The sequence below is a fragment of the Cuculus canorus genome, chromosome 2 (assembly GCF_017976375.1).
Source record: "Cuculus canorus isolate bCucCan1 chromosome 2, bCucCan1.pri, whole genome shotgun sequence".
NCBI lineage: Eukaryota > Metazoa > Chordata > Aves > Cuculiformes > Cuculidae > Cuculus > Cuculus canorus.
This window is the reverse complement of record NC_071402.1, coordinates 1,609,939-1,632,871: the sequence shown is the minus strand read 5'-3', so window position 1 is coordinate 1,632,871 and position 22,933 is coordinate 1,609,939. Positions and strand designations below refer to the sequence as shown.

At 54.8% G+C, this 22,933-nt stretch overlaps 2 protein-coding genes and 1 long non-coding RNA gene across 3 annotated transcripts in view; 2 read left to right on the top strand and 1 right to left on the bottom strand.

Moving 5' to 3' along the window:
* The window catches only part of TONSL (tonsoku like, DNA repair protein), a 31,806-nt gene extending 20,989 nt beyond the window's left edge, over positions 1 to 10,817 (top strand). The window contains exons 16-24 of the mRNA XM_054060376.1: positions 811 to 1,748; positions 4,091 to 4,241; positions 4,320 to 4,398; positions 5,620 to 5,927; positions 7,211 to 7,352; positions 7,427 to 7,599; positions 7,684 to 7,757; positions 10,263 to 10,396; positions 10,507 to 10,817. Coding sequence (XP_053916351.1) covers positions 811 to 1,748; positions 4,091 to 4,241; positions 4,320 to 4,398; positions 5,620 to 5,927; positions 7,211 to 7,352; positions 7,427 to 7,599; positions 7,684 to 7,757; positions 10,263 to 10,396; positions 10,507 to 10,676 — 2,169 coding nt within the window. The 3' untranslated portion in view covers positions 10,677 to 10,817. The remainder of the gene's footprint in view (positions 1 to 810; positions 1,749 to 4,090; positions 4,242 to 4,319; positions 4,399 to 5,619; positions 5,928 to 7,210; positions 7,353 to 7,426; positions 7,600 to 7,683; positions 7,758 to 10,262; positions 10,397 to 10,506) is intronic.
* VPS28 (VPS28 subunit of ESCRT-I) lies at positions 10,775 to 19,821 on the bottom strand. The gene is made up of 9 exons (XM_054060377.1): positions 19,707 to 19,821; positions 19,568 to 19,596; positions 18,458 to 18,495; positions 16,418 to 16,507; positions 14,028 to 14,133; positions 13,849 to 13,950; positions 13,727 to 13,780; positions 11,031 to 11,122; positions 10,775 to 10,958 (listed from the first exon to the last, which is right to left on the bottom strand). The coding sequence occupies exons 1-9, from the start codon at positions 19,741 to 19,743 to the stop codon at positions 10,841 to 10,843; spliced, it is 666 nt and encodes a 221-aa protein (XP_053916352.1). The 5' UTR covers positions 19,744 to 19,821; the 3' UTR covers positions 10,775 to 10,840.
* LOC128851436 (uncharacterized) lies at positions 16,516 to 17,649 on the top strand. The gene is made up of 3 exons (XR_008448824.1): positions 16,516 to 17,343; positions 17,395 to 17,531; positions 17,583 to 17,649. It is a non-coding gene; the product is annotated as an uncharacterized LOC128851436 (long non-coding RNA).
* Positions 19,822 to 22,933: the final 3,112 nt, after the last annotated feature.

The following is a 22,933-nucleotide window of genomic DNA, read 5'->3' as shown; positions in this document are numbered from 1 at the left end:
GATGGGGATGATGGGATGGGGACTGGGAATGGGATGGGGACACTGGGAATGAGGACACCAGAATGGGATGGGATGGGATGGGATGTGGACACCAGGATAGAATGGAATGGGGATACTGGGATGGGGATGATGGGATGGGATAGGGACACTGGGAATGGGATGGGGATACTAGGATGGGGACACCAGGATAGGATGGGATGGGGATACTGGGAATGGGGACGATGGGATGGGGATACTGGGATGGGGACACCAGGGTGGGTTGGGATGGGGACACCAGGATAGGATGGGATGGGGATACCGGGAATGTGATGGTGGTACTGGGATGGGGTAACCAGGAATGGGGACACCAGGGTGGGGTGGGATGGGATGGGGACACCAGGATAGGATGGGATGGGGATAGTGGGAATGGGATGGGGATACCAGGATGAGATGGGGACACCAGGATAGGATGGGATGGGATGGGGATACTGGGAATGTGATGGGGACACCAGGAATGGGGACACCAGGAATGGGGACACCAGGATGGGATGGGATGGAATGGGGACACCAGGATGGGATGGGATGGGATGGGGACACTGGGATAGGATGGGATGGGAGGATACTGGGATGGGGACACAGGGAATGGGGACACCAGGATGGGATGGGATGGGCTGGGGACACCGGGATAGGATGGGAGGATACTGGGATGGGGACACAGGGAATGGGGACACCAGGATGGGATGGGATGGGGACACCGGGATAGGATGGGAGGATACTGGGATGGGACAGGATGGGATGGAGACGATCCAAGGCTGCCGTTGTCCCCGTCAGGGCCTGACGCCGCTGGGGACACTGGAGGACTGGATCCGCACCTACGGGCCGGAGCTGGACGAGGAGACGTGGCAGCGGTGCCGTGCGGCCGAGCGCCTTCTCCGGGAGATGGCGGCGCATTCGGCACAAGGTGGGACACGGCACGGCGACGCCAGTTCCCCTCCGCGCTCCGGCGCCGCTGCCGACACCCCGGCACAGCTCTGCCACGACTCACTCTTTGATGCCGAGCTCGGCGAGCCAGCGACACCGCAGCCGGTGGAGCCGGAGCAGCCGGATACGGCACCGCTACGGCCGGGGAAGAAGCGGCAACGGGCCAAGGATGGGGTGGAGGAGTACGAAGCCGCTATCCGGAGCCTCGGAAGTGCCAAATCCCTCCTTGGTGGCACCAGATCCCACCTTGGTGGCACCAAATCCCTCCTTGGTGATGGCACAGCCATGGCGTGCCGGCAACCGGCACCGCAGCCGGCGCTTATCCCGGCCGAGCAGTACCTGGAGGAGGAGGATTGGTTGGAAGATGACTTGGGGGCATCGCGGGGGAGCTGGAAGCGCCCGCGCCGGGAATACCGGGATGCGGTGATGGCATCGAGGGACATCGTGAGGCCGGAGAGCGTTGGCCGAGTCCCAACTCCAGTGCGGCACCGACCGCGGCGACGCCGGAGCGTGCAGAGCCGCCTCAGCCGTATGGTGGAGAGGATCCCAGCCGGGCGGTGCCGGCAACACCGGACACCGGAGCGGGAATGCCGAACCCCCGAGGCAGCCGGAATCCCACATCCCACCGTGAGTGACGACGAGGGGACCCCACCGGCAGTGACGAACCCTACGGTGACGCCGAATGCCACCGCGATGCCGATCTCTGCCGCGACGCCACCGGCGATTCCCACTCTCCGTGTCCGTGTTCGGATTCAGGACAACGTGTTCCTCATCCCGGTGCCGCAGAGGTGACAGCTTTGTCCCCCTTCTTTGTGTCACCAACGCCCTCTTCCCCCCCAAAGTGTCCCTGGGGTTTGGGGGGACCCTGGGGGGCTCCTGGGACCCCTCAGGGGCGGCGGGAGGGGCTCAGGGAGGCTGAGATGGGGTGGGAGGGGACGAGGACGCAGTGGCTTTGGGGACCAGAAGGTGGCAGGAGGTGGCTTGGTCCCCCCTTGGGGATATTAGGGGGTTTTGGGGAGCCCCCAGGGGGGTCTCTGTGTCTTTGGAGGGGTCTCTATGTCTTTGGGGGGGGTCCCTGGGTCACTGGGGGTCCTCAGTGATGCTGAGCTGGGGTGGGAGGTGACGAGGATGCGGTGGCTTTGGGGACCTGGAGGTGACAGGAGGTGGCTCGGTCCCCACATTGGGGACATTGGGGGGTTTTGGGGAACCCCCCGGGGGGGTCTCTGTGTCTTTAGGGGGGTCCCTTGGTCTTTGGGGCGTCCTTTGGTCATTGGGATTGCTCGATGATGCTGAGCTGGGGTGGGAGGTGACAAGGATGCGGTGGCTTTGGGGACCTGGAGGTGACAGGAGGTGGCTCGGTCCCCTCCTCGGGGACATTGGGGGGTTTTGGAGAGCCTCCTGGGAGGAATCCGTGTGTTTTTGGGGGTGTCCCTGTGTCCTTGGAGAGGTCCCTTGGTCTTTGGGGCGTCCTTTGGTCATTGGGATTGCTCGATGATGCTGAGCTGGGGTGGGAGGTGACAAGGACGCGGTGGCTTTGGGTACCTGGAGGTGACAGTAGGTGGCTCGGTCCCCTCCTCGGGGACATTGGGGAGTTTTGGGGAACCCCCAGGGGGGGTCACTGTGTCTTTGGTGGGGTGACTGAGGTGTCCCTGAGTCACTGGGGGTGCTCAGGGACACTGAGCTGGAGTGGGAGGTGATGAAGACGCGGTGGCTTTGGGGACCTGGAGGTGACAGGAGGTGGCTCGGTCCCCACATTGGGGACATTGGGGGGTTTTGGGGAACCCCCTGGGAAGGGTCCGTGTGTCTTTGGGGGGGGGTCCCTGGGTCTTTGGGGTGTGCTTGGGTCTTTGGGGGGTCCCTTGGTCCCTGGGGGTCCTCAGTGATGCTGAGCTGGGGTGGGAGGTGACGATGATGCAGTGGCTTTGGGGACCTGGAGGTGGCAGGGGGTGGCTCTGTCCCCTCCTCGGGGACACTGAGGGGTTTTGGGGAACCCCCAGGGGGGGTCCCTGTGTCTTTAGGGGGGTCCCTTGGTCTTTGGGACGTCCTTTGGTCATTGGGATTGCTCGATGATGCTGAGCTGGGGTGGGAGGTGACGAGGACGTGGTGGCTTTGAGGACCTGGAGGTGGCAGGGGGTGGCTCAGTCCCCCCTTGGGGACATTGGGGGTTTTTGGGGAGCCCCCAGGGGGTCCCTGTGTCTTTGGGGGGGTCACTGGGGCATCCCTGAGTCACTCAGGGTGCTCAGGGACACTGAGGTGAGGTGGGGTGGGAGGTGACAAGGATGCGGTGGCTTTGGGGACCTGGAGGTGACAGGAGGTGGCTCGGTCCCCACATTGGGGACATTGGGGGGTTTTGGGGAACCCCCTGGGAAGGGTCCGTGTGTCTTTAGGGGGATCCCTGTGTCTTTGGGGGGGTCCCTGTGTCTTTGGGGCATCCCTTGGTCCCTGGGGGTCCTCAGTGATGCTGAGCTGGGGTGGGAGGTGACAATGATGCAGTGGCTTTGGGGACCTGGAGGTGGCAGGGGGTGGCTTGGTCCCCACTTGGGGACATTGGAGGGTTTTGGGGAACCCCCCGGGGGGGTCTCTGTGTCTTTAGGGGGGTCCCTTGGTCTTTGGGGCGTCCTTTGGTCATTGGGATTGCTCGATGATGCTGAGCTGGGGTGGGAGGTGACAATGATGCAGTGGCTTTGGGGACCTGGAGGTGGCAGGGGGTGGCTTGGTCCCCACTTGGGGACATTGGAGGGTTTTGGGGAAACCCCCGGGGGGGTCTCTGTGTCTTTAGGGGGGTCCCTTGGTCTTTGGGGCGTCCTTTGGTCATTGGGATTGCTCGATGATGCTGAGCTGGGGTGGGAGGTGACAAGGACGCGGTGGCTTTGGGGACCTGGAGGTGACAGGAGGTGGCTCGGTCCCCACTTGGGGACATTGGAGGGTTTTGGGGAACCCCCCAGGGGGGTCTCTGTGTCTTTAGGGGGTGTCCCTGTGTCTTTGCGGGGGGTCCCTTGGTCTTTGGGGTGTCCTTTGGTCATTGGGATTGCTCGATGATGCTGAGCTGGGGTGGGAGGTGACTTTGAGGCGGTGGCTTTGGGGACATGGGAGGTTTTGGGGTGTCGCGGTGACGCGGTGTTGCCGGCAGCGAGGACTGTGCCGTGGGCTGGTTGGCGGCGCGGGCGGCCGAGCGCTATTACCAAGCGTTGGGACTGCTCCCACGGGTGACGCTGAAGAAGGAGGGGGCCCTCCTGGCACCCCAAGACGCCGTACGGGACGTCCTGCGCAGCAACGAGGAGGTGAGGGACCTCGTGCCGAAACCCGCCACGGTGACGGCGCTGTCATCGGTGCCACCGCTGCCAATTTTGGTGTCACAGGTGCTGGCAGAGGTGCAGGGCTGGGATTTGCCACCCTTGGCCGAGCGCTACCGCAGGGCGTGCCAGAGCCTGGGTGTGGGTAAGGAGCCCCTGTCCCCTCCTTGTCCCCTTCCCTGTCCCCTGTGCCACCCCTTGGGGACCAAACCCCTTCCCTGTCCCCTGTGCCACCCCTTGGGGACCAAACCCCTTCCCTGTCCCCTGTGCCACCCCCTTGGGGACCAAACCCCTTCGTTGTCCCCTTCCCTGTCCCCTGTGCCACCGCCTTAGGAGCCAAACCCCTTCCTTGTCCCCTTCCCTGTCCCCTGTCCCACCCCCTTAGGAGCCAAACCCCTTCCTTGCCCCCGTCCCTGTCCCCTGTGCCACCCCCTTAGGAGCCAAACCCCTTTCCTGTCCCCTGTGCCACCCCTTGGGGACCAAACCCCCTCCTTGTCCCCTGTGCCACCCCTTGGGGATCAAACCCCTTCCTTGTCCCCTTCCCTGTCCCCTGTGCCACCCCTTGGGGACCAAACCCCCTCCTTGTCCCCTTCCCTGTCCCCTGTGCCACCCCTTGGGGACCAAACCCCCTCCTTGTCCCCTTCCCTGTCCCCTGTGCCACCCCTTGGGGACCAAACCCCCTCCTTGTCCCCTGTGCCACCCCTTGGGGATCAAACTCCTTCCTTGTCCCCTTCCCTGTCCCCTGTGCCACCTCCTTGGGGACCAAACCCCATCATTGTACCCTTCCCTGTCCCCCGTGCCACCCCCTTGGGGACCAAACCCCTTCCTTGTCCCCTTCCCTGTCCCCTGTGCCACCCCTTGGGGACCAAACCCCTTCCTTGTCCCCGTCCCTGTCCCCTGTGTCACCCCTTGGGGACCAAACCCCATCCTTGTCCCTTTCCCTGTCCCCTGTGCCACCTCCTTGGAGACCAAACCCCCTCATTATCCCCTTGGGAGCTCCTTGGGGACCAACCCCCTCTGTCCCCCCTCTGTCCCCTCCCTGTCCCCTTCCCCCTCCTTGTCCCCTCTATCATCCCTTGGGGACCAAAGCCCCCTAAAGGACAAAGTTGGGGCATCCTATGCCTGCGAGACCCCCTGTCCCCTCCCCTAATTGAGGGCAGGGACATTGTCCCCCTTCGTGTCCCCTCTGTGTCCCCTTGGGGACAGAACTGGGAGTCCCTGTGCCGGGTGGGAACGCTCATCCCTGCCCGGTGTGGGGCTCCTTGTGGGATAAGGGGGTCCCCAAAGGGGTGGGGGGGTCTCCCCATGGCCACCGAGGGCCACCAAAGGCCACCGAGGGCCACCACTGTCCCCCATCTCCCTGCAGAGCCTCATCCGCTGCTGCTGAAGGTGACGGAGCTGCAGGAGCAAAGCCCGGAATTGGGGTTCAGGGAAGGTTTAGCCCTGCGTCCCCCCCACCTCCCGCCTTTGCTCCGGGCTCTCAAGCTGCAGGAGTCGCTCCGGCAGCTCCGGCTTCGCGGCTGTGGGCTTTCGGACACGGTGGCTACCGACCTGCTGGCCACGCTAGCCACCCTGCCGGCCCTCACCCTGCTCGACCTGGCCAACAACCGCTTGGGACCACAGGGGCTACGGAACCTCCTGCCCGGCAATCCCGGCACCGACGGCGCCTTCCAGGTAGGGATAAGGAGATACGGGGGGGATCCGGGGTGGGATGGGGATCAGGAATGCCGGGGCTGGGCTTTATCCATCCCCAAATCCCTTTATCCGGCACCCAAATCCCTTTATCCACCCCCCAAATCCCTTAATCCCTCCCCCAAATCCCTTAATCCCTCCCCCAAATCCCTTAATCCATCCCAAATCCCTTAATCCCTCCCCCAAATCCCTTTATTCTCCCCCAAATCCCTTTATCCATCCCCAAATCCCTTTATTCACCTCCCAAATCCCTTTTCCATCCCCCAAATCCCTTTATCCACCCAGATCCCTTTACCCGTAACCCAAATCCCTTTTCCATCACCCAAATCCCTTTATTCGTCACTCAAATCCCTTTATCCAACTCCAAATCCCTTTATCCATCCCCCAAATCCCTTCTCCCTCCCCCAAATGTTTTTATTCACCCCCAAATCCCTTTATTCTCCCCCAAATCCCTTTTCTAACCCCCAAATCCCTTTATCCATCCCCAAATCCCTTTATCCACCTCCCAAATCCCTTTATCCACCTCCCAAATCCCTTTTCCATGCCCCAAATCCCTTTATCCACCCAAATCCCTTTAAGTGTAACCCAAATCCCTTTTCCATCCCACAAATCCCTTTATCCTCCCCCAAATCCCTTTATCCTCCCTCAAATCCCTTTATTCTCCCCCCAATCCCTTTATTCCTCCTCCAAATCCCTTTATCCTCCCCCAAATCCCTTTATCCTCCCCCAAATCCCTTTATCCTCCCTCAAATCCCTTTATTCTCCCCCCAATCCCTTTATCCCTCCTCCAAATCTCTTTATCCCTCCCCCAAATCCCTTTATCCCTCCCCCAAATCCCTTATTCCACCCCTCAAATCCTTTTTCCACTCCCCAAATCCCTTTATCCTTCCCCCAAATCCCTTTATTCTCCCCCAAATCCCTTTATCCCTCCCCAAATCCCTTTATCCATCTCCAAATCCCTTTATCCATCTCCAAATCCCTTTATCCATCCCTCAAATCCCTTTTTCCATCCCCCAAATCCCTTTATCCATCCCTCAAATCCCTTTATCCTCCCCCAAATTCCTTTATCCATCCCCAAATCCCTTTATCCATCCCCAAATCCCTTTATCCTCCCCCAAATCCCTTTATCCCTTCCCCAAATCCCTTCATCCCTTCCCCAAATTCCTTCATCCCTTCCCCAAATCCCTTTATTCTCCCCCAAATCCCTTTATCCCTCCCCCAAATCCCTTTATCCACTCCCCAAATCCCTTTTCCGTTCCCGGCAGAGCCTGGAAGAGCTGGACCTGAGCCTCAACCCTCTCGGCGACGCCGGCTGCCGCCCATTGGCGCAACTCCTTCAGGCGTGTCCGGCGCTCACCGCGCTCCGTATCCAAGCTTGCGGCTTCTCCGATGCCTTCATCCTTCCCGGTAAGCACCGGCATCTCTTCTCCGGTACCACCGGCTGCCGTACGGCTCTTGACCGGCACCGGCTTCGCTTCCAGGAGCCTCACGGCTAAAGACGTTGGCGCTATCTTGGAACACCCTTGGAACGCCGGGGCTGGAGCGGTTACTCGGTAGCGTCTCGTGCCGGAGTTTGATCCGGTTGGAACTCAGCGCCGTCGCCGTGCCGGGATCTCGGCTTCTCACCGCGGCGCTCGGCAAATTCCTGGCGCAGGTGAGAGCCGGGGATGGATATTGGGATAGAGGGGGACACCTTGACGTCGCGGTTGTGCCGATCCCGGTGTGTCCATCCCGGCAGGAAGGCAGCGTCCTGAGCCACCTCACGCTTGCCGGGAACCGGTTGGGAGACGAGGACATCCTGGAAGTGGCCAGGTGAGGGGACAAGGGGACAATGGGGGGGACAGGAGGGGTCTTGGGGACCAAAATGACCCTTTTAGGGAACCAACGTGACCGATTTGGGAACGAAAACCGACCAATTTGTGGACAAAATTATGCTTTTGGGGACCAAAATGACCCATTTGGGGATGAAAATGACCCATTTGGGGACAAAAAAAGACCCTTTTCGGGACAGAATGACTGTTTTGGGGACCAAAAATGATCAATTTGTTGACAAAATGACACTTTTGGGGACAGAATGACCCTTTTGAGGACCAAAATGACCCATTTAGGGACAGAATGACCCTTTGGAGGACTAAAAATGACCCTTTTGGGACCAAAATGACCCATTTGGGGACAAAATGACCCCTTTGGGGACCAAAATGACCCATTTGGGAACAAAATGACCCATTTGGGGACCAAAATGACCCATTTAGGGAACCAACATGATCCTTTTGGGGACAGAATGACCCATATGGGGACCAAAAATGACCAATTTGTGGACAAAATTACTCTTTTGAGCACCAAAATGACCCTTTTGGGGACCAAAATGACCCATTTGGGGACAAAATGACCCTTTTAGGGAACCAACGTGACCGATTTGGGAACGAAAAACGACCAATTTGTGGACAAAATTATGCTTTTGGGGACCAAAATGACCCATTTGGGGATGAAAATGACCCATTTGGGGACAAAAAAAGACCCTTTTTGGGACAGAATGACCCTTTTGAGGACCAAAATGACCCATTTGGGGACAGAATGACCCTTTGGAGGACTAAAAATGACTCATTTGGGTGCCAAAATGACCCTTTTGGGACCAAAATGACCCTTTTAGGGAACCAACGTGACCGATTTGGGAACGAAAAACGACCAATTTGTGGACAAAATTATGCTTTTGGGGACCAAAATGACCCATTTGGGGATGAAAATGACCCATTTGGGGACAAAAAAAGACCCTTTTTGGGACAGAATGACCCTTTTGAGGACCAAAATGACCCATTTGGGGACAGAATGACCCTTTGGAGGACTAAAAATGACTCATTTGGGTGCCAAAATGACCCTTTTGGGACCAAAATGACCCTTTTAGGGAACCAACGTGACCGATTTGGGAACGAAAAACGACCAATTTGTGGACAAAATTATGCTTTTGGGGACCAAAATGACCCATTTGGGGATGAAAATGACCCATTTGGGGACAAAAAAAGACCCTTTTTGGGACAGAATGTCCGTTTTGGGGACCAAAAATGATCAATTTTGACAAAATGAGCCTTTTGGGACCAAAATGACCCATTTGGGGACAGAATGACCCTTTTGGGTGCCAAAATGACCCATTTGGGGACAAAATGACCCTTTTAGGGAACCAACATGACCCTTTTGGGGACAGAATGACCCTTATGGGGACCAAAAATGACCAATTTGTGGAGAAAATTACTCTTTTGGGCACCAAAATGACCCATTTTGGGACAAAATGACCCTTTTGGGGACCAAAATGACCCTTTAGGGCGCCAAATGACCCCTTTGGGCACAAAATGACCCATTTGGGGACAGAATGACCCTTTGGGGACCAAAATGACCCATTTGGGGACAGAATGACCCTTTTGGGGACCAAAATGACCCTTTGGGGGACTAAAAATGACCCATTTGGGGACAAAATGACCCCTTTGGGAACCACAATGACCCATTTGGGGACAGAATGACCCTTTTGGGGAACCAAAATGACCCTTTTGGGGACCAAAAATGACCAATTTGTGGACAAAATGACCCATTTGGGGACCAAAATGACCAATTTAGGGAACCAACATGACCGTTTTGGGGACAGAATGACCCATCTGGGGACCAAAATGACCAATTTGGGGACAAAATGACCCTTTTGGGGACCAAAATGACCCTTTTAGGGAACCAACATGACCCTTTTGGAGACAGAATGACCCTTTTGGGGACCAAAAATGACCAAATTGGGGACAAAATTACTCTTTTGGGCACCAAAATGTCCCATTTGGGGACAAAATGACCCTTTTAGGGAATCAACATGACCCTTTTGGAGACAGAATGACCCTTTGGGGGACTAAAAATGACCCTTTTGGGCGCCAAAATGACCCATTTGGGAACAAAATGACCCATTTGGGGACCAAAATGACCCATTTAGGGCACCAAAATGACCCTTTTGGGGACAAAATGACCCATTTGGGGACAAAATGACCCTTTTGGGGACCAAAATGTCCCATTTGTGGACAAAATGACCCATTTGAGGACCACAATGACCCTTTTGGGGACACGGGATGTCCAGGAGATGGGACAAAGCGACTCCGGAAGGGATGGATGGAGGTTGGAGAAGGTCCTGACAGCAGAATCTTCACCTTCCACCTCCCACCGGTGACGCCGTACCAGCTCCGGTGTGGGATCACCGTACCGGAACCCAACAGGGATAGAAGGGACACACACTCTTGGGGACACTTTTGGGGACAAAAGGACTGAGATCTCTCTTCTTGTTCCCTCCCTCAGGTCTCTCCCTCTTTGCCCAACTTTGGTTTCCCTGGATTTCTCTGCCAATCCCGGGATCGGCACCGTGGGGCTGCGGATGCTGCTTTCCGCTCTGGAAGAACGAAACCAAGACCTCCAATTCCTCAATTTGGCAGGTACGGAATCGGCATCGGCACCGGGAAGGAATCGGCAGCGGGAATGACCTGAAACCGGCAAAGAACCAGCGAAGAACCATCTCCATCTTCATCCCCTTCCTCCTTTCCAGGCTGCTCCGTGGAAGGACCCTTGGATGCCACCACTTGGACCAAATCCATTACCAAAATCCGGGATCTTCGCCTCTGCGGGCGCCACGTCAGCCGGAAGAACCAACGAGACGCCAGCACCGAGCTCGGCACCGTCACACGGCACCGTAAACTCTTCTGGAAGAGCCTTTGAATTCCCGATGTGCTTTTAATCCATTATACACCGTATTTATAATTATTAACGCTGCGTTTGAGTGGGGTTTTTTTTTTCCGGCATCACCGGAAATGGGATTTATTATCTCTACGTCCTTAAAACCAGTAAGGACTGGGAAGGGGACTGGGAAAGGATTGGGAAGCTCAAGAGTGGAGGAAGCGGTTGAAGGCGTTGTAGGCGGATTCCAAGTCGAAGAGCATCTGCCGAACCTGGGAATCATCCAGCTCATCCGATGCCGACATCCCGCTGAGCGTCTGGAGCCTGCCGGAGGCGGCATCGGCATCAGCGCCCCAAAAGCGGCACCGGAGCCGCAGACGGTACTCGGACACTCACCACTGGTTGACTTTCTGGCGGCCTTCGAAGTCCGGTGGGAGGTGGCTCATACGGTTCATGGTTTCCATCAGTTCCCTCAGGTCCGGTTGGATCTGGGAATTGTGGAATCAGAGAGTTGGTTGGGTTGGATGGGACCTTAAAGATCATCCAGTTCCAACCTCCGCGCAATGGGAAGGGATATCCCACTGGATCCGGCTGCTCAAGGTCCATCCAACGTGGCCTTCAACACCTCCAGGGATGGAGAAGCCCCAACATCCCTTGGGCAACGTCTTCCAGGGTCTCCCCACCCTCGTGGTGAAGAAATTCTTCCTAATATCCAGTCGAAATCTGCCCCTCTCCAGTTTCTCCCCGTTCCCCCTCGTCCCATCGCTCCAAGACTTTGGAGAAAGTCCTCCCTCAGCTTTCTTGGAGCTCCTTCAGGTTCTAGAAGGTCACTCTGAGGTCTCCTCAGAGCCTTTTCCAGGCTGAACCACCCCAACTCTCAGCCTGTCCTTGCATGGGAGGTTCTCCAGCCCTCCTTGGAGCCTCCTCTGGACCTGTTCCAACAGCTCCATCTCCTTCTTCTGGTGAGGATTCCAGACCTGGACCCTCCAGATGAGGTCTCCCAAGAGAGGAGCAGAGATGGAGAATCCCCTCCCGCCGTGCTGGCCACGCTGCTTTGGACGCAGCCCAGGACATGGATGGTTCTGGTCTCCGAGCGCACGTGGTGGCTCATGTGGAGCTTCTCCTCCACCAACACCCCAAGTCCTTCTCCTCAGGGCTCATCTCCACCACATCATTCCCAATCTTGGATTGAAACCAGGGATTATCCCAACCCAGATGTAGGACCTTGGCCTGGTTGAGCCCCCTGAGGTTCTCCAGCCCCACTTCTCCACCCTCTCCAGGTCCCTCTTGGCCTCATTGAACCTCCTGAGGTTCTCCAGCCCCACTTCTCCACCCTCTCCAGGTCCCTCTTGGCCTCATTGAACCTCCTGAGGTTCTCCAGCCCCACTTCTCCATCCTCTCCAGGTCCTTCTTGGCCTCATTGAACCCCCTGAGGTTCTCCAGCCCCACTTCTCCACCCTCTCCAGGTCCTTCTTGGCCTCATTGAACCCCCTGAGGTTCTCCAGCCCCACTTCTCCACCCTCTCCAGGTCCTTCTTGGCCTCATTGAACCCCCTGAGGTTCTCCAGCCCCACTTCTCCACCCTCTCCAGGTCCTTCTTGGCCTCATTGAACCCCCTGAGGTTCTCCAGCCCCACTTCTCCATCCTCTCCAGGTCCTTCTTGGCCTCATTGAACCCCCTGAGGTTCTCCAGCCCCACTTCTCCATCCTCTCCAGGTCCCTCTTGGCCTCATTGAACCCCCTGAGGGTCTCCAGTCCCTCTTCTCCACCCTCTCCAGGTCCTTCTTGGCCTCATTGAACCCCCTAAGGTTCTCCAGCCCCACTTCTCCACCCTCTCCAGGTCCCTCTTGGCCTCGTTGAACCCCCTGAGGTTCTCCAGCCCCACTTCTCCACCCTCTCCAGGTCCTTCTTGGCCTCATTGAACCCCCTGAGGTTCTCCAGCCCCACTTCTCCATCCCCTCCAGGTCCCTCTTGGCCTCGTTGAACCCCCTGAGGTTCTCCAGCCCCACTTCTCCACCCTCTCCAGGTCCTTCTTAGCCTCGTTGAACCCCCTGAGGTTCTCCAGCCCCACTTCTCCACCCTCTCCAGGTCCTTCTTAGCCTCGTTGAACCCCCTGAGGTTCTCCAGCCCCACTTCTCCACCCTCTCCAGGTCCTTCTTGGCCTCATTGAACCCCCTGAGGTTCTCCAGCCCCACTTCTCCATCCCCTCCAGGTCCCTCTTGGCCTCGTTGAACCCCCTGAGGTTCTCCAGCCCCACTTCTCCACCCTCTCCAGGTCCTTCTTGGCCTCGTTGAACCCCCTGAGGTTCTCCAGCCCCACTTCTCCACCCTCTCCAGGTCCTTCTTAGCCTCGTTGAACCCCCTGAGGTTCTCCAGCCCCACTTCTCCACCCTCTCCAGGTCCTTCTTAGCCTCGTTGAACCCCCTGAGGTTCTCCAGCCCCACTTCTCCACCCTCTCCAGGGCCCTTTTGGCCTCGTTGAACCCCCTGAGGTTCTCCAGCTCCACTTCTCCACCCTCTCCAGGTTCTTCTTGGCCTCGTTGAACCCCCTGAGGTTCTCCAGCCCCTCTTCTCCACCCGCTCCAGGTCCTTCTTGGCCTCGTTGAACCCCCTGAGGTTCTCCAGCCCCACTTCTCCACCCTCTCCAGGTCCTTCTTGGCCTCATTGAACCCCCTGAGGTTCTCCAGCCCCACTTCTCCATGTCCCTCTGGCTCCATCCCATCCTTTCCCTGTGGCAACCACCCCCCTCAGCTCGGTGTCCTCTCCAAACTGGCTGAGGTTGCCCTCCATCTCGCTGCCGATATCATTGATGACGTTATTGAACAGCACTGGTCCCGGTACGGACCCTTCAGGGCCACCGCTGGTCACGGATGTCCATCTGGACTTTGCGCCGTTGACCACTACTCTTTGAATCCGACCATCCAAGCAGTTTCTTCTCCACCCATCGAATCCATCTCTCTCCGATTTAGAGAGAAGGATGTGGTGGGAACCGTATCCAAGACTTTAAAGTGAGTCCACACAGATCCCATCCGGCGCTTTCCCCGTGATACAACAAATCACCAAACCGGCGTTCCCGCCACTCGGATAGAACCTCACCTCATCCATCGCTCGGATCTCCAAGCGGAGTTTATCCATCACGGTGATGAAAAGCTGCGAGAGACGGAACGTTGGGATCAACCGCGGCCGCTTCCCGACCTCCCGAACCCCCGGCACCGTACCGAGACGATATCGGCGATGCAACGGTTGAGGTTGCCTTTGTCATCCTTGATGGTGATGGGTCGGTCTTCTTTGATCCTCTCCATGGCCAAAGGGCAATCGAGCTGCGAGAAGAAGAAGAAGAAGCCGTAAGCGGTGAATCCGGTGCCCGTTCGGCGCCACCGGCAACGCCTCGACTCACTCGGAATTTGCGGCAGAAGTCATCGATGGAGCTGATTTCCGAGCCTTGAACCTGCTTGAGGGCGGCCTTGAACTGGACCAGGAGGCGGGAGCAGGCGGCCGTGTACCTGGAGAAGAACCGGGATGGAGAGGATCATGGGTCAGGCCCCAAAGAACTGCTTCGATTCGGTTCAGAACCGGTTTGATTTGGCTCCTTGGTTCAGCCCCGATCCAGTTTGGTTCAGCCTCGCGATCCGGTTCAGCCCCGGGAACTGGTTCGATTCGATTTGGTGCAGCCCCGACCCGGTTCAGGCCCAAAAACCAGTTCAATTCGGTTTGGTTCAGTCCCAATCTGGTTCAATTCAGTTCGGTTCAGCCCTGATCTGGTTTGATTTGGTTCGGTTCAGACCCAGGATCCAGTTCAGCCCCAAGAACCAGTTCGATTTGGTTTGGTTCAGCCCCAATCTGGTTTGATTCAGTCCCAATCTGGTTCGGTTCAGCCCCAATCCCATTCAATCCGGTTCCGTTCAGCCCCGGGATCCGGTTCAGCCCTAATCCAGTTCAATTCGCTTTGGTTCAGCCCCGATACGGTTTGATCCGAGATCCCATTCAGCCCTGAACCTGTTTCGATTCACTTCAGTTCAACCCCAATCTGGTTTAATTCAGTTCGGTTCAACCCCAATCTGGTTCAATTTGATCTGGTTCAGCCTTGATCTGGTTCAATTCGCTTCGGTTCAGACCCATGATCTGGTTCAGCCCCAAGAACCAGTTCGATTTGGTTTGGTTCAGCCCCGATCTGCTTCGATTCGCTTCAGTTCAACCCTGATCTGGTTCAATTTGTTCTGGTTCAGCCCCAATCTGGTTCAATTCGCTTCGGTTCAGCCCCAAGAACCAGTTTGATTTGGTTTGGTTCAGCCCCAATCTGGTTCAGTTCAGCCCCAATCCCATTCAATCCGGTTCCGTTCAGCCCCGGGATCTGGTTCAGCCCCAATCCAGTTCAATTCGCTTCGGTTCAGCCCCGATACGGTTTGATCCGAGATCCCATTCAGCCCCAGGAACCCGTTCAATTCGGTTCAGCTCCAAGAACCGGTTTGATTTGGCTCCTTGGTTCAGCCCCGATCCAGTCTGGTTCAGCCCCGCGATCCGGTTCAGCCCCGGGAACTGGTTCGATTCAATTTGGTGCAGCCCCGACCCGGTTCAGGACCAAGAACCAGTTCAATTCAGTTTGGTTCAGCCTGAACCTGCTTCGATTCACTTCAGTTCAACCCCAATCTGGTTTGATTCAGTTCGGTTCAACCCCAATCTGGTTCGATTTGATCTGGTTCAGCCCCAATCTGATTCAGCCCCGATCTGGTTCAATTCACTTTGGTTCAGACCCAGGATCCGGTTCAGCCCCAAGAACCGGTTCGATTTGGTTTGATTCAGCCCTGATCCGGTTTGATTCAGCCCCAATCTGGTTTGATTCGGTTTGGTTCAGCCCCAGGATCCGGTTCAGCCCCAAGAACCAGTTCGATTTGGTTTGGTTCGGCCCCAATCTGGTTTGATTCAGCCCCAATCTGGTTCCGTTCAGCCCTAATCTGGTTCAATTCGCTTTGGTTCAGCCCCGGGATCCGGTTCAGCCCCAAGAACCAGTTTGATTTGGTTTGTTTCAGCCCTGATCCAGTTTGATTCAGCCCCAATCTGGTTTGATTCAGCCCCAGTCTGGTTCGGTTCAGCCCCAATCCCATTCAATCCAGTTCGGTTCAGCCCCAATCTGGTTCAATTTGCTTCGGTTCAGCCCCAGGATCCGGTTCAGCCCCAAGAACCAGTTTGATTTCATTTGTTTCAGCCCTGATCCAGTTTGATTCAGCCCCAATCTGGTTTGATTCAGCCCCAATCTGGTTTGATTCAGCCCCAATCTGGTTCGGTTCAGCCCCAATCTGGTTTGATTCGGTTTGGTTTAGCCCCAGGATCCGGTTCAGCCCCAAGAACCAGTTCGATTTGGTTCGATTCAGCCCCAATCTGGTTCGATTCAGCCCCAATCTGGTTCGGTTCAGCCCCAATCTGGTTCGGTTCAGCCCCAATCCCATTCAATCCGGTTCAGTTCAGCCCCAATCTGGTTTGATTCGGTTTGGTTCAGCCCCCAGATCCAGTTCAGCCCCAAGAACCAGTTTGATTTGGTTCGGTTCAGCCCCAATCTGGTTCGGTTCAGCCCCAATCTGGTTCGGTTCAGCCCCAATCTGGTTTGGTTCAGCCCCAATCTGGTTCGGTTCAGCCCTGATCCCACTCAATCCGGTTCAGTTCAGTCTCAGGATCTGATTCAGCCCCAATCCAGTTTGATTCGCTTTGGTTCAGCCCCGATCCGGTTCGATCCGGTTCGGTTCAGCCCCGAGAACCAGTTTGGTCCGGTTGGCTCCTCGCTGGGGGACTCACTCGTTGGGGGAGACGCAGTCCTTGATGTAGGCCTTCTCCAGCGCCTGCAGCGTCTTCACCACCGCAAACAGCTCCGCCATATTGTCGTACCTGCAGCCAACGGCAAAGTGGGTGGAGAAGGTGGGACCAAGAAGGGACCAGGAGGGAGAAAGGGGGACCAGGAAGAAGGTGGGACCACGAGGAACCAGGAGGGAGAAGGTTTGACCAGGAGGGAGAAGGTGGGACCACGAGGGACCAGGAGGGAGAAGGTGGGAGAAGGTTTGACCAGGAGGGAGAAGATGGGACCAGAACGAAACCAGGAAGGAGAATGTGGGACCAGGAAGAAGAAAGGGGGACCAGGAAGAAGGTGGGACCAGGAGGGAGAAAGAGGGACCAGGAGGGAGAAGGTGGGACCAGGAAGGAGAAAGGGGGACCACGAGGGAGAAAGAGGGACCAGGAGGGAGAAGGTGGGACCACGAGGGAGAAGGTGCGAGAAGGTTTGACCAGCATGGAGAAGGTGGGACCAGGATGGAGAAGAGGGGACCAGGATGGAGAAGGTGGAACCAGGAAGGAGAAGGTGGAACCAGGATGGAACCAGGAAGGAGAAAGGGGGACCAGGAAGGAGAAAGCGGGACCAGGAAGGAGAAAGGGGGACCAGGAAGAAGGTGGGACCAGGAGGGAGAAAGAGGGACCAGGAAGGAGAAGGTGGGACCAAGAGGGAGAAGGTGGGACCAGGAGGCAGAAGGTGGGATCAGGATGAAACCAGGAGGGAGAATGTGGGACCAGGAAGGAGAAAGGGGGACCAGGAGGGAGAAAGGGGGACCAGGAGGGAGAAAGGGAGATGAGGATGAAACCAGGAGGGAGAACGTTTGACCAGGAGTGAAAAGTTGGGACCGGAAGGGAGAAAGGGGGACCACGAGGGAGAAGAGGGGACCAGGAAGGAGAAGGTGGGACCAGGATGAAACCAGGAGGGAGAATGTGGGACCAGGAAGGAGAAGGTGGGACGAGGAGGGAGAAGGTGGGACGAGGAGGGAGAAAGTGGGACCAGGAGGGAGAAAGAGGGACCAGGAAGAAGAAAGGGGGACCAGGAGGGAGAAAGGGGGACCAGGAGGAAGGTGGGACCAGGAGGAAGAAGGTGGGACCAGGAAGGAGAAAGGGGGACCAGGATGAAACCAGGAGGGAGAAGGTGGGACCAGGAAGGAGAAGGTGGGACCAGGAGGGAGAAGGTGGGACGAGGAGGGAGAAAGGGGGACCAGGAGGGAGAAAGAGGGACCAGGAAGAAGAAAGGGGGACCAGGAGGGAGAAAGGGGGACCAGGAGGAAGGTGGGACCAGGAGGAAGAAGGTGGGACCAGGAAGGAGAAAGGGGGACCAGGATGAAACCAGGAGGGAGAAGGTGGGACCAGGAAGGAGAAGGTGGGACCAGGAGGGAGAAGGTGGGACGAGGAGGGAGAAAGGGGGACCAGGAGGGAGAAAGAGGGACCAGGAGGAAGGTGGGACCAGGAATAAGGAGGGACCAGGAGGAAGAAGGTGGGACCAGGAGGGAGATGGTGGGACCAGGAAGGAGAAAGGGGGACGAGGATGAAACCAGAAGGGAGAACGTTTGACCAGGAGTGAGAAGTTGGGACCGGAAGGGAGAAAGGGGGACCACGAGGGAGAAGAGGGGACCAGGAAGGAGAAAGAGGGACCAGGAGGAAGAAAGGGGTACCAGGAAGAAGGTGGGACCAGGAGGGAGAAGGTGAGACCAGGAGGGAGAAAGGGGAACTGGGAAGAAGGTGGGACCACAAGTGAGAAGGTGGGACCGGGAGGGAGAAGATGGGAGAAGGTTTGACCAGGATGGAGAAGGTGGGACCAGGATGGAGCAAGGGGGATCAGGAAGAGTGGTGGGACCAGGAGGGAGAAGGTGGGACCAGAGGAGACCGGGACGGAGAAGAAAGGACCAAGAGAGACTGTGATGGAGAAAGAGGTGACCCAGGAGGGACCACGATGGAGGAGAGGAGACCAGGAGGGACCACGATGGAGCCCAGGATGGCCCTGAGGAGCCGCTCCCGTTCCGGACTCACTTCTCTCTCTCCCGCGCGTTCTTGTAGAGCTTCACCTCCTGCGGGAACAGAGATGGAGCAGCTCAGCCCCGGGATCCGATCTGGTTCCGTTCAGTCCTGGGATCTGATCTGGTTTGGTTCGGTTCAGCCCCGGATCTGTTCTGGTTCGGCTCAGCCCTGGGATCCGATCTGGTTCGGTTCAGCCCCAGGATCCGATCCGGTTTGGTTCAGCCCTGGGATCCGATCCGGTTCAGTTCAGTCCTGGGATCCGATCTGGTTTGGTTCAGCCCCAGATCTGTTCTGGTTCAGTTCAGCCCCAGGATCCGATCCGGTTTGGTTCAGCCCCAGGATCCGATCCGGTTTGGTTCAGCCCCGGGATCCAATCCGGTTTGGTTCAGCCCCAGGATCCGATCCGGTTCGGTTCAGTCCTGGGATCTGATCCGATTCAGTTCAGCCCCAGGATCTGATCCGGTTTGGTTCACTCCTGGGATCCGATCCAGTTCAGACGTGAGATCCGATACGGTTCGGTTCAACCCCAGGATCTGATTCAGCCCCAAAAACTGTTTTGATTTGGTTCGATTCCCCCTCAATTTGGTTCCCCCCGATCCGGTTCAGCCCCACAATCCGTTTCACCCCCAAGAACGGGTTCAATTCGGTTCCATTTCCCCCCTGATCCGGTTCCACCTGATCCGGTTCAACCCCAGGATCTGATTCTGCCCCCAAGAACGGTTCAATTCGGTTCCATTCCCCCCAGTCTGCTTTGATCCAATCCGGTTCAGCCCCAGGATCTGATTCAGCCCCCAAAACCGGTTTGTTTCGGTTTGATTCCCCCTCAATTTGGTTCCACTCGATCCGGTTCACACCCACGATCCTTTTCACCCCCAAGAATGGGTTCAATTGGGTTCCATTTCCCCCCAATCCGGTTCAACTTGATCCGATTCAACCCCAGGATCCGATTCTGCCCCCAAAACGGGTTCAATTCAGTTCCATTTCCCCCCAGTTTGGTTCCACCCGATCCGGTTCACCCCCACGATCCGGTTCACCCCCAAGAACGGGTTCAATTCGCTTCGCCTCCCCCTCTCAATCCGGTTCCATTCGCTTCGATCTCCCCCCGATCCGGTGTCCGCTCACCTCGTAGAGCTCCGCTTTGTTCCCGGGAGCTGCGAAGAGAGTTTGGGGGGAAGGGGGGGTCAGGGGGTACCGAGACCCCCCCCGGTACCCCCTCCCCTCTCCCCCATCCCCCCCCGGTGCCGGTAGGGGCTCCCCTCACCCCCCATGGCCGCAGGTCCCGCGATGCCGTGAAACATCCCGGAGGGGCCGCTCCGCTGCCGGGACAATGGCGGCCGCCTTCGGTGATCGATTGAGCGTGCCTGGACCGGGGGGGGGGGGGGGGGGGGGAACCGGGTACTGCTGGTGCCTGCGCAGTGATCGATTGATCGCGCCTGAGAATGGGGAAGGGGGGGCGAGAGATGGTGGTGTTTGCGCGGCGATCGATTGATCGCGCCTGGGTGGGGGTGTGTGTGTGTGAAAACAGGCTTTGGTGGTGGTGGTGGTGGTGGTGGTGTCTGTGCGGTGATCGATTGCTCACGCCTGGGCGGGAGGGGTGGTAAAAGGAGGAAGCCGGTAGTGCCTAAGCGGCGATCGATTGATCGCGCCTGGGGGGGGGGAAGTGTGTGAAAGCAGGTGCTGGTGGTGTCTGCGCGGCGATCGATTGATCGTGCCTGGGGGAGAGTGTGAAAGCAGGCGCTGGTGGTGCCTGTGCGGCGATCGATTGATCGCGCCTGGAGGGGAGGTGAAAGCAGGTGCAGTAGTGCCTGCGCGGCGATCGATTGATCGCGCCTCTGTGTGTGTGTGTGTGTGTGTGTGCGCGCGATCGATTGATCGCGCCTCTGTGTGTGTGTGTGTGTGTGTGTGTAAGGTGCTGTGGTGCCTGTGAGGCGATCGATTGATCGCGCCTGGGGTGGGGTGGGTGGTTGAAAGCAGGTGCTGTGGTGCCTGCGCGGAGATCGATTGATCGCGCCTGGAGTAGAAAATCGGCGGCTTTTGCCCGAAATTGAATGTTTTCCCGGGAAAAGGGGGGGGGGGGGCGGAAATCGACGGTTTTTCGTGTAGAAATGACGACTTTTTGGTGGGAAATCGACCTTTCGGGGGGGAAATCGGCGGGTTTGGCAGGAAATTGGATTTTTTTTCTGTGGGAAATCGAAATCGACTTTTTTTCTGCAGGAAATCGCCGGGAAATTCATTATTTTGGGGGAGAACCGACTTTTTTTTGAGGAAAACTACATTTTTTTTCAGAAAAACCGGCTTTTTTTTTTCTTTCCTGAGGAAAACCGACCTTTTTTTTTTGAGGAAAACCGATTTTTTCTTTTTTTTTTGAGAAAAACCGACTTCTTTTTTTTCAGGAAAGCCGACTTTTTTTTTTAGGAAAACTGATTTTTTTTTTTTTTGAGGAAAAACGAGGTTCGTTTTTTTTTTTTCAGGAAAACCGACACTTTTTTTTTTTTTTTTTTTAGGAAATACGATTTTTTTTTTGAGGAAAACGGACTTTTTTCTTTTGAGGAAAACCGATTTTTTTTTTGAGGAAACCCGACTTTTTTGTGTAGGAAAACCGCCCCTTTTTTTTTAGGTAAACCGATTCTTTTTTTGAGGAAAAACGGCTCTTTTTTTTTTTTCTGAGGAAAACCGACCCTTTTTTTAGGAAAACCGCCACTTTTTTTGAGGAAAACCGATTTTTTCTTTTTTTTTGAAGAAAACCGACTTCTTTTTTCAGGAAGAACGACTTTTTTTTTCAGGAAAATCGACGGGTTTTTTTTAGGAAAACTGATTTTTTTTTTTTGAGGAAAAACGAGGTTTGTTTTTTTTTTTTTCAGGAAAACCGCCACTTTTTTTTTTTTTTTTTTAGGGAAACCGATTCTTTTTTTTCAGGAAAACCGACTTTTTTTTTTCCTGAGGAAAACCGATTTTTTTCTGTTTTTTGAGGAAAACCGACTTCTTTTTTTCAGGAAAAACGACTTTTTTTTTTTAGGAAAACTGATTTTTTTTTTTTGAGAAAAACGAGGTATATTGTTTTTTTTTTTAGGAAAACCGACTTTTTTTTCAGGAAAGCTGACTTTTTTTCTTTTGAGGAAATCCGACCTTTTTTTTTCAGGAAAATCGACTTTTTTTTTTTTTAGGAAAACTGATTTTTTTTTGAGAAAAACGAGGTTTTGGGGGTTTTTTTAGGAAATCCGACTTTTTTTTTCAGGAAAACCGCCACTTTTTTTTTTTTTTGAGGAAAACTGACTTTTTTCTTTTGACAAAAACCGATTTTTTTTTTTTTTAGGAAACCCGACTTTTTTTTCAGGAAAACCGACTTTTCTTTTTATAGGAAAACTGATTTTTTTTTCTTTTGAGGAAAACTGACTTTTTTTTTTTTTTAGGAAAACCGATTTTATTTTTTTTTGAGGAAAAACGAGATTTTTTTTTTCTGAGGAAAACCGACCTTTTTTTTTTTGAGGAAAACCGACTCTTTTTTTGAGGAAAATCGACTTTTTTTTGAGGAAAACCGACTTCTTTTTTTTTCAGGAAAACCGACTTTTTTCTTTTGAGGAAAACCGATTTTTTTTTTTTTTGAGGAAACCCGAGTTTTGGGGGGTTTTTTTGGGTTTTTTTTTTTGGTTTTTTTTTTGAGGAAAACCGATTTTTTTTTTTTTTTAAGAAAACCCGACTTTTCTTTTTTAGGAAAACCTACTTTTTTTTGAGGAAACCCGAGTTTTCTAGGAAAACCGACTTTTTTTCAGGAAAACGGATTTTTTTGAGGAAAACTCGACTTTTTTTTCTGAAGAAAAACGACTTTTTTGAGGAAAACCGACCTTTTTTTTGAGGAAAACCGACTTTTTTTTTTGAGGAAAACCAACACTTTCTGAAGAAAACCGACTTTTTTTAAGGAAAACCGATTTTTTTTGAGGAAAACCGTTTATGGGGGAAAAAATCCCCATAAACCACCTTATTTTTTGGCGGGAAATCGACATTTTTAGTGGTAAATTGCCTTTTTTCTCATGGGAAATCACTATTTTCAGCGTGAAATCGGCATTTCTGCAGGAAATCAGCGAGGGGTTATGGTTTTGGTGGGAAAACGGCGGTTTTTCGGGGAAAAACGACATATTTTTGTGGGAAATGGATGGGGTTTTTTATGGGAAATCGATTTTTTTGCGGGAAATCAACGTTTTCTGCGCAAAACCAACTTTTTTTCCTCGAAAAAGCGGCGGTTTTTAAAGGAAAACGTCTTTTTTTATGGGAAAATGACATTATTTTACAGGAAATTGACATTATTTTAGGGGAAATTGACATTATTTTGAGGAAAATCGCCGAGTTTTGTGGGAAAACGCAGTTTCTTCACGGAAAATCAGTGTTTTTTTATGGGAAAATGACTTTTTTTTTGAGGGAAATCTGTGGTTTTTTTCAGAAAATATTTTTTGTGCGAAATCGATTTTTTTTTGTGTGAAATCGATTTTTTTT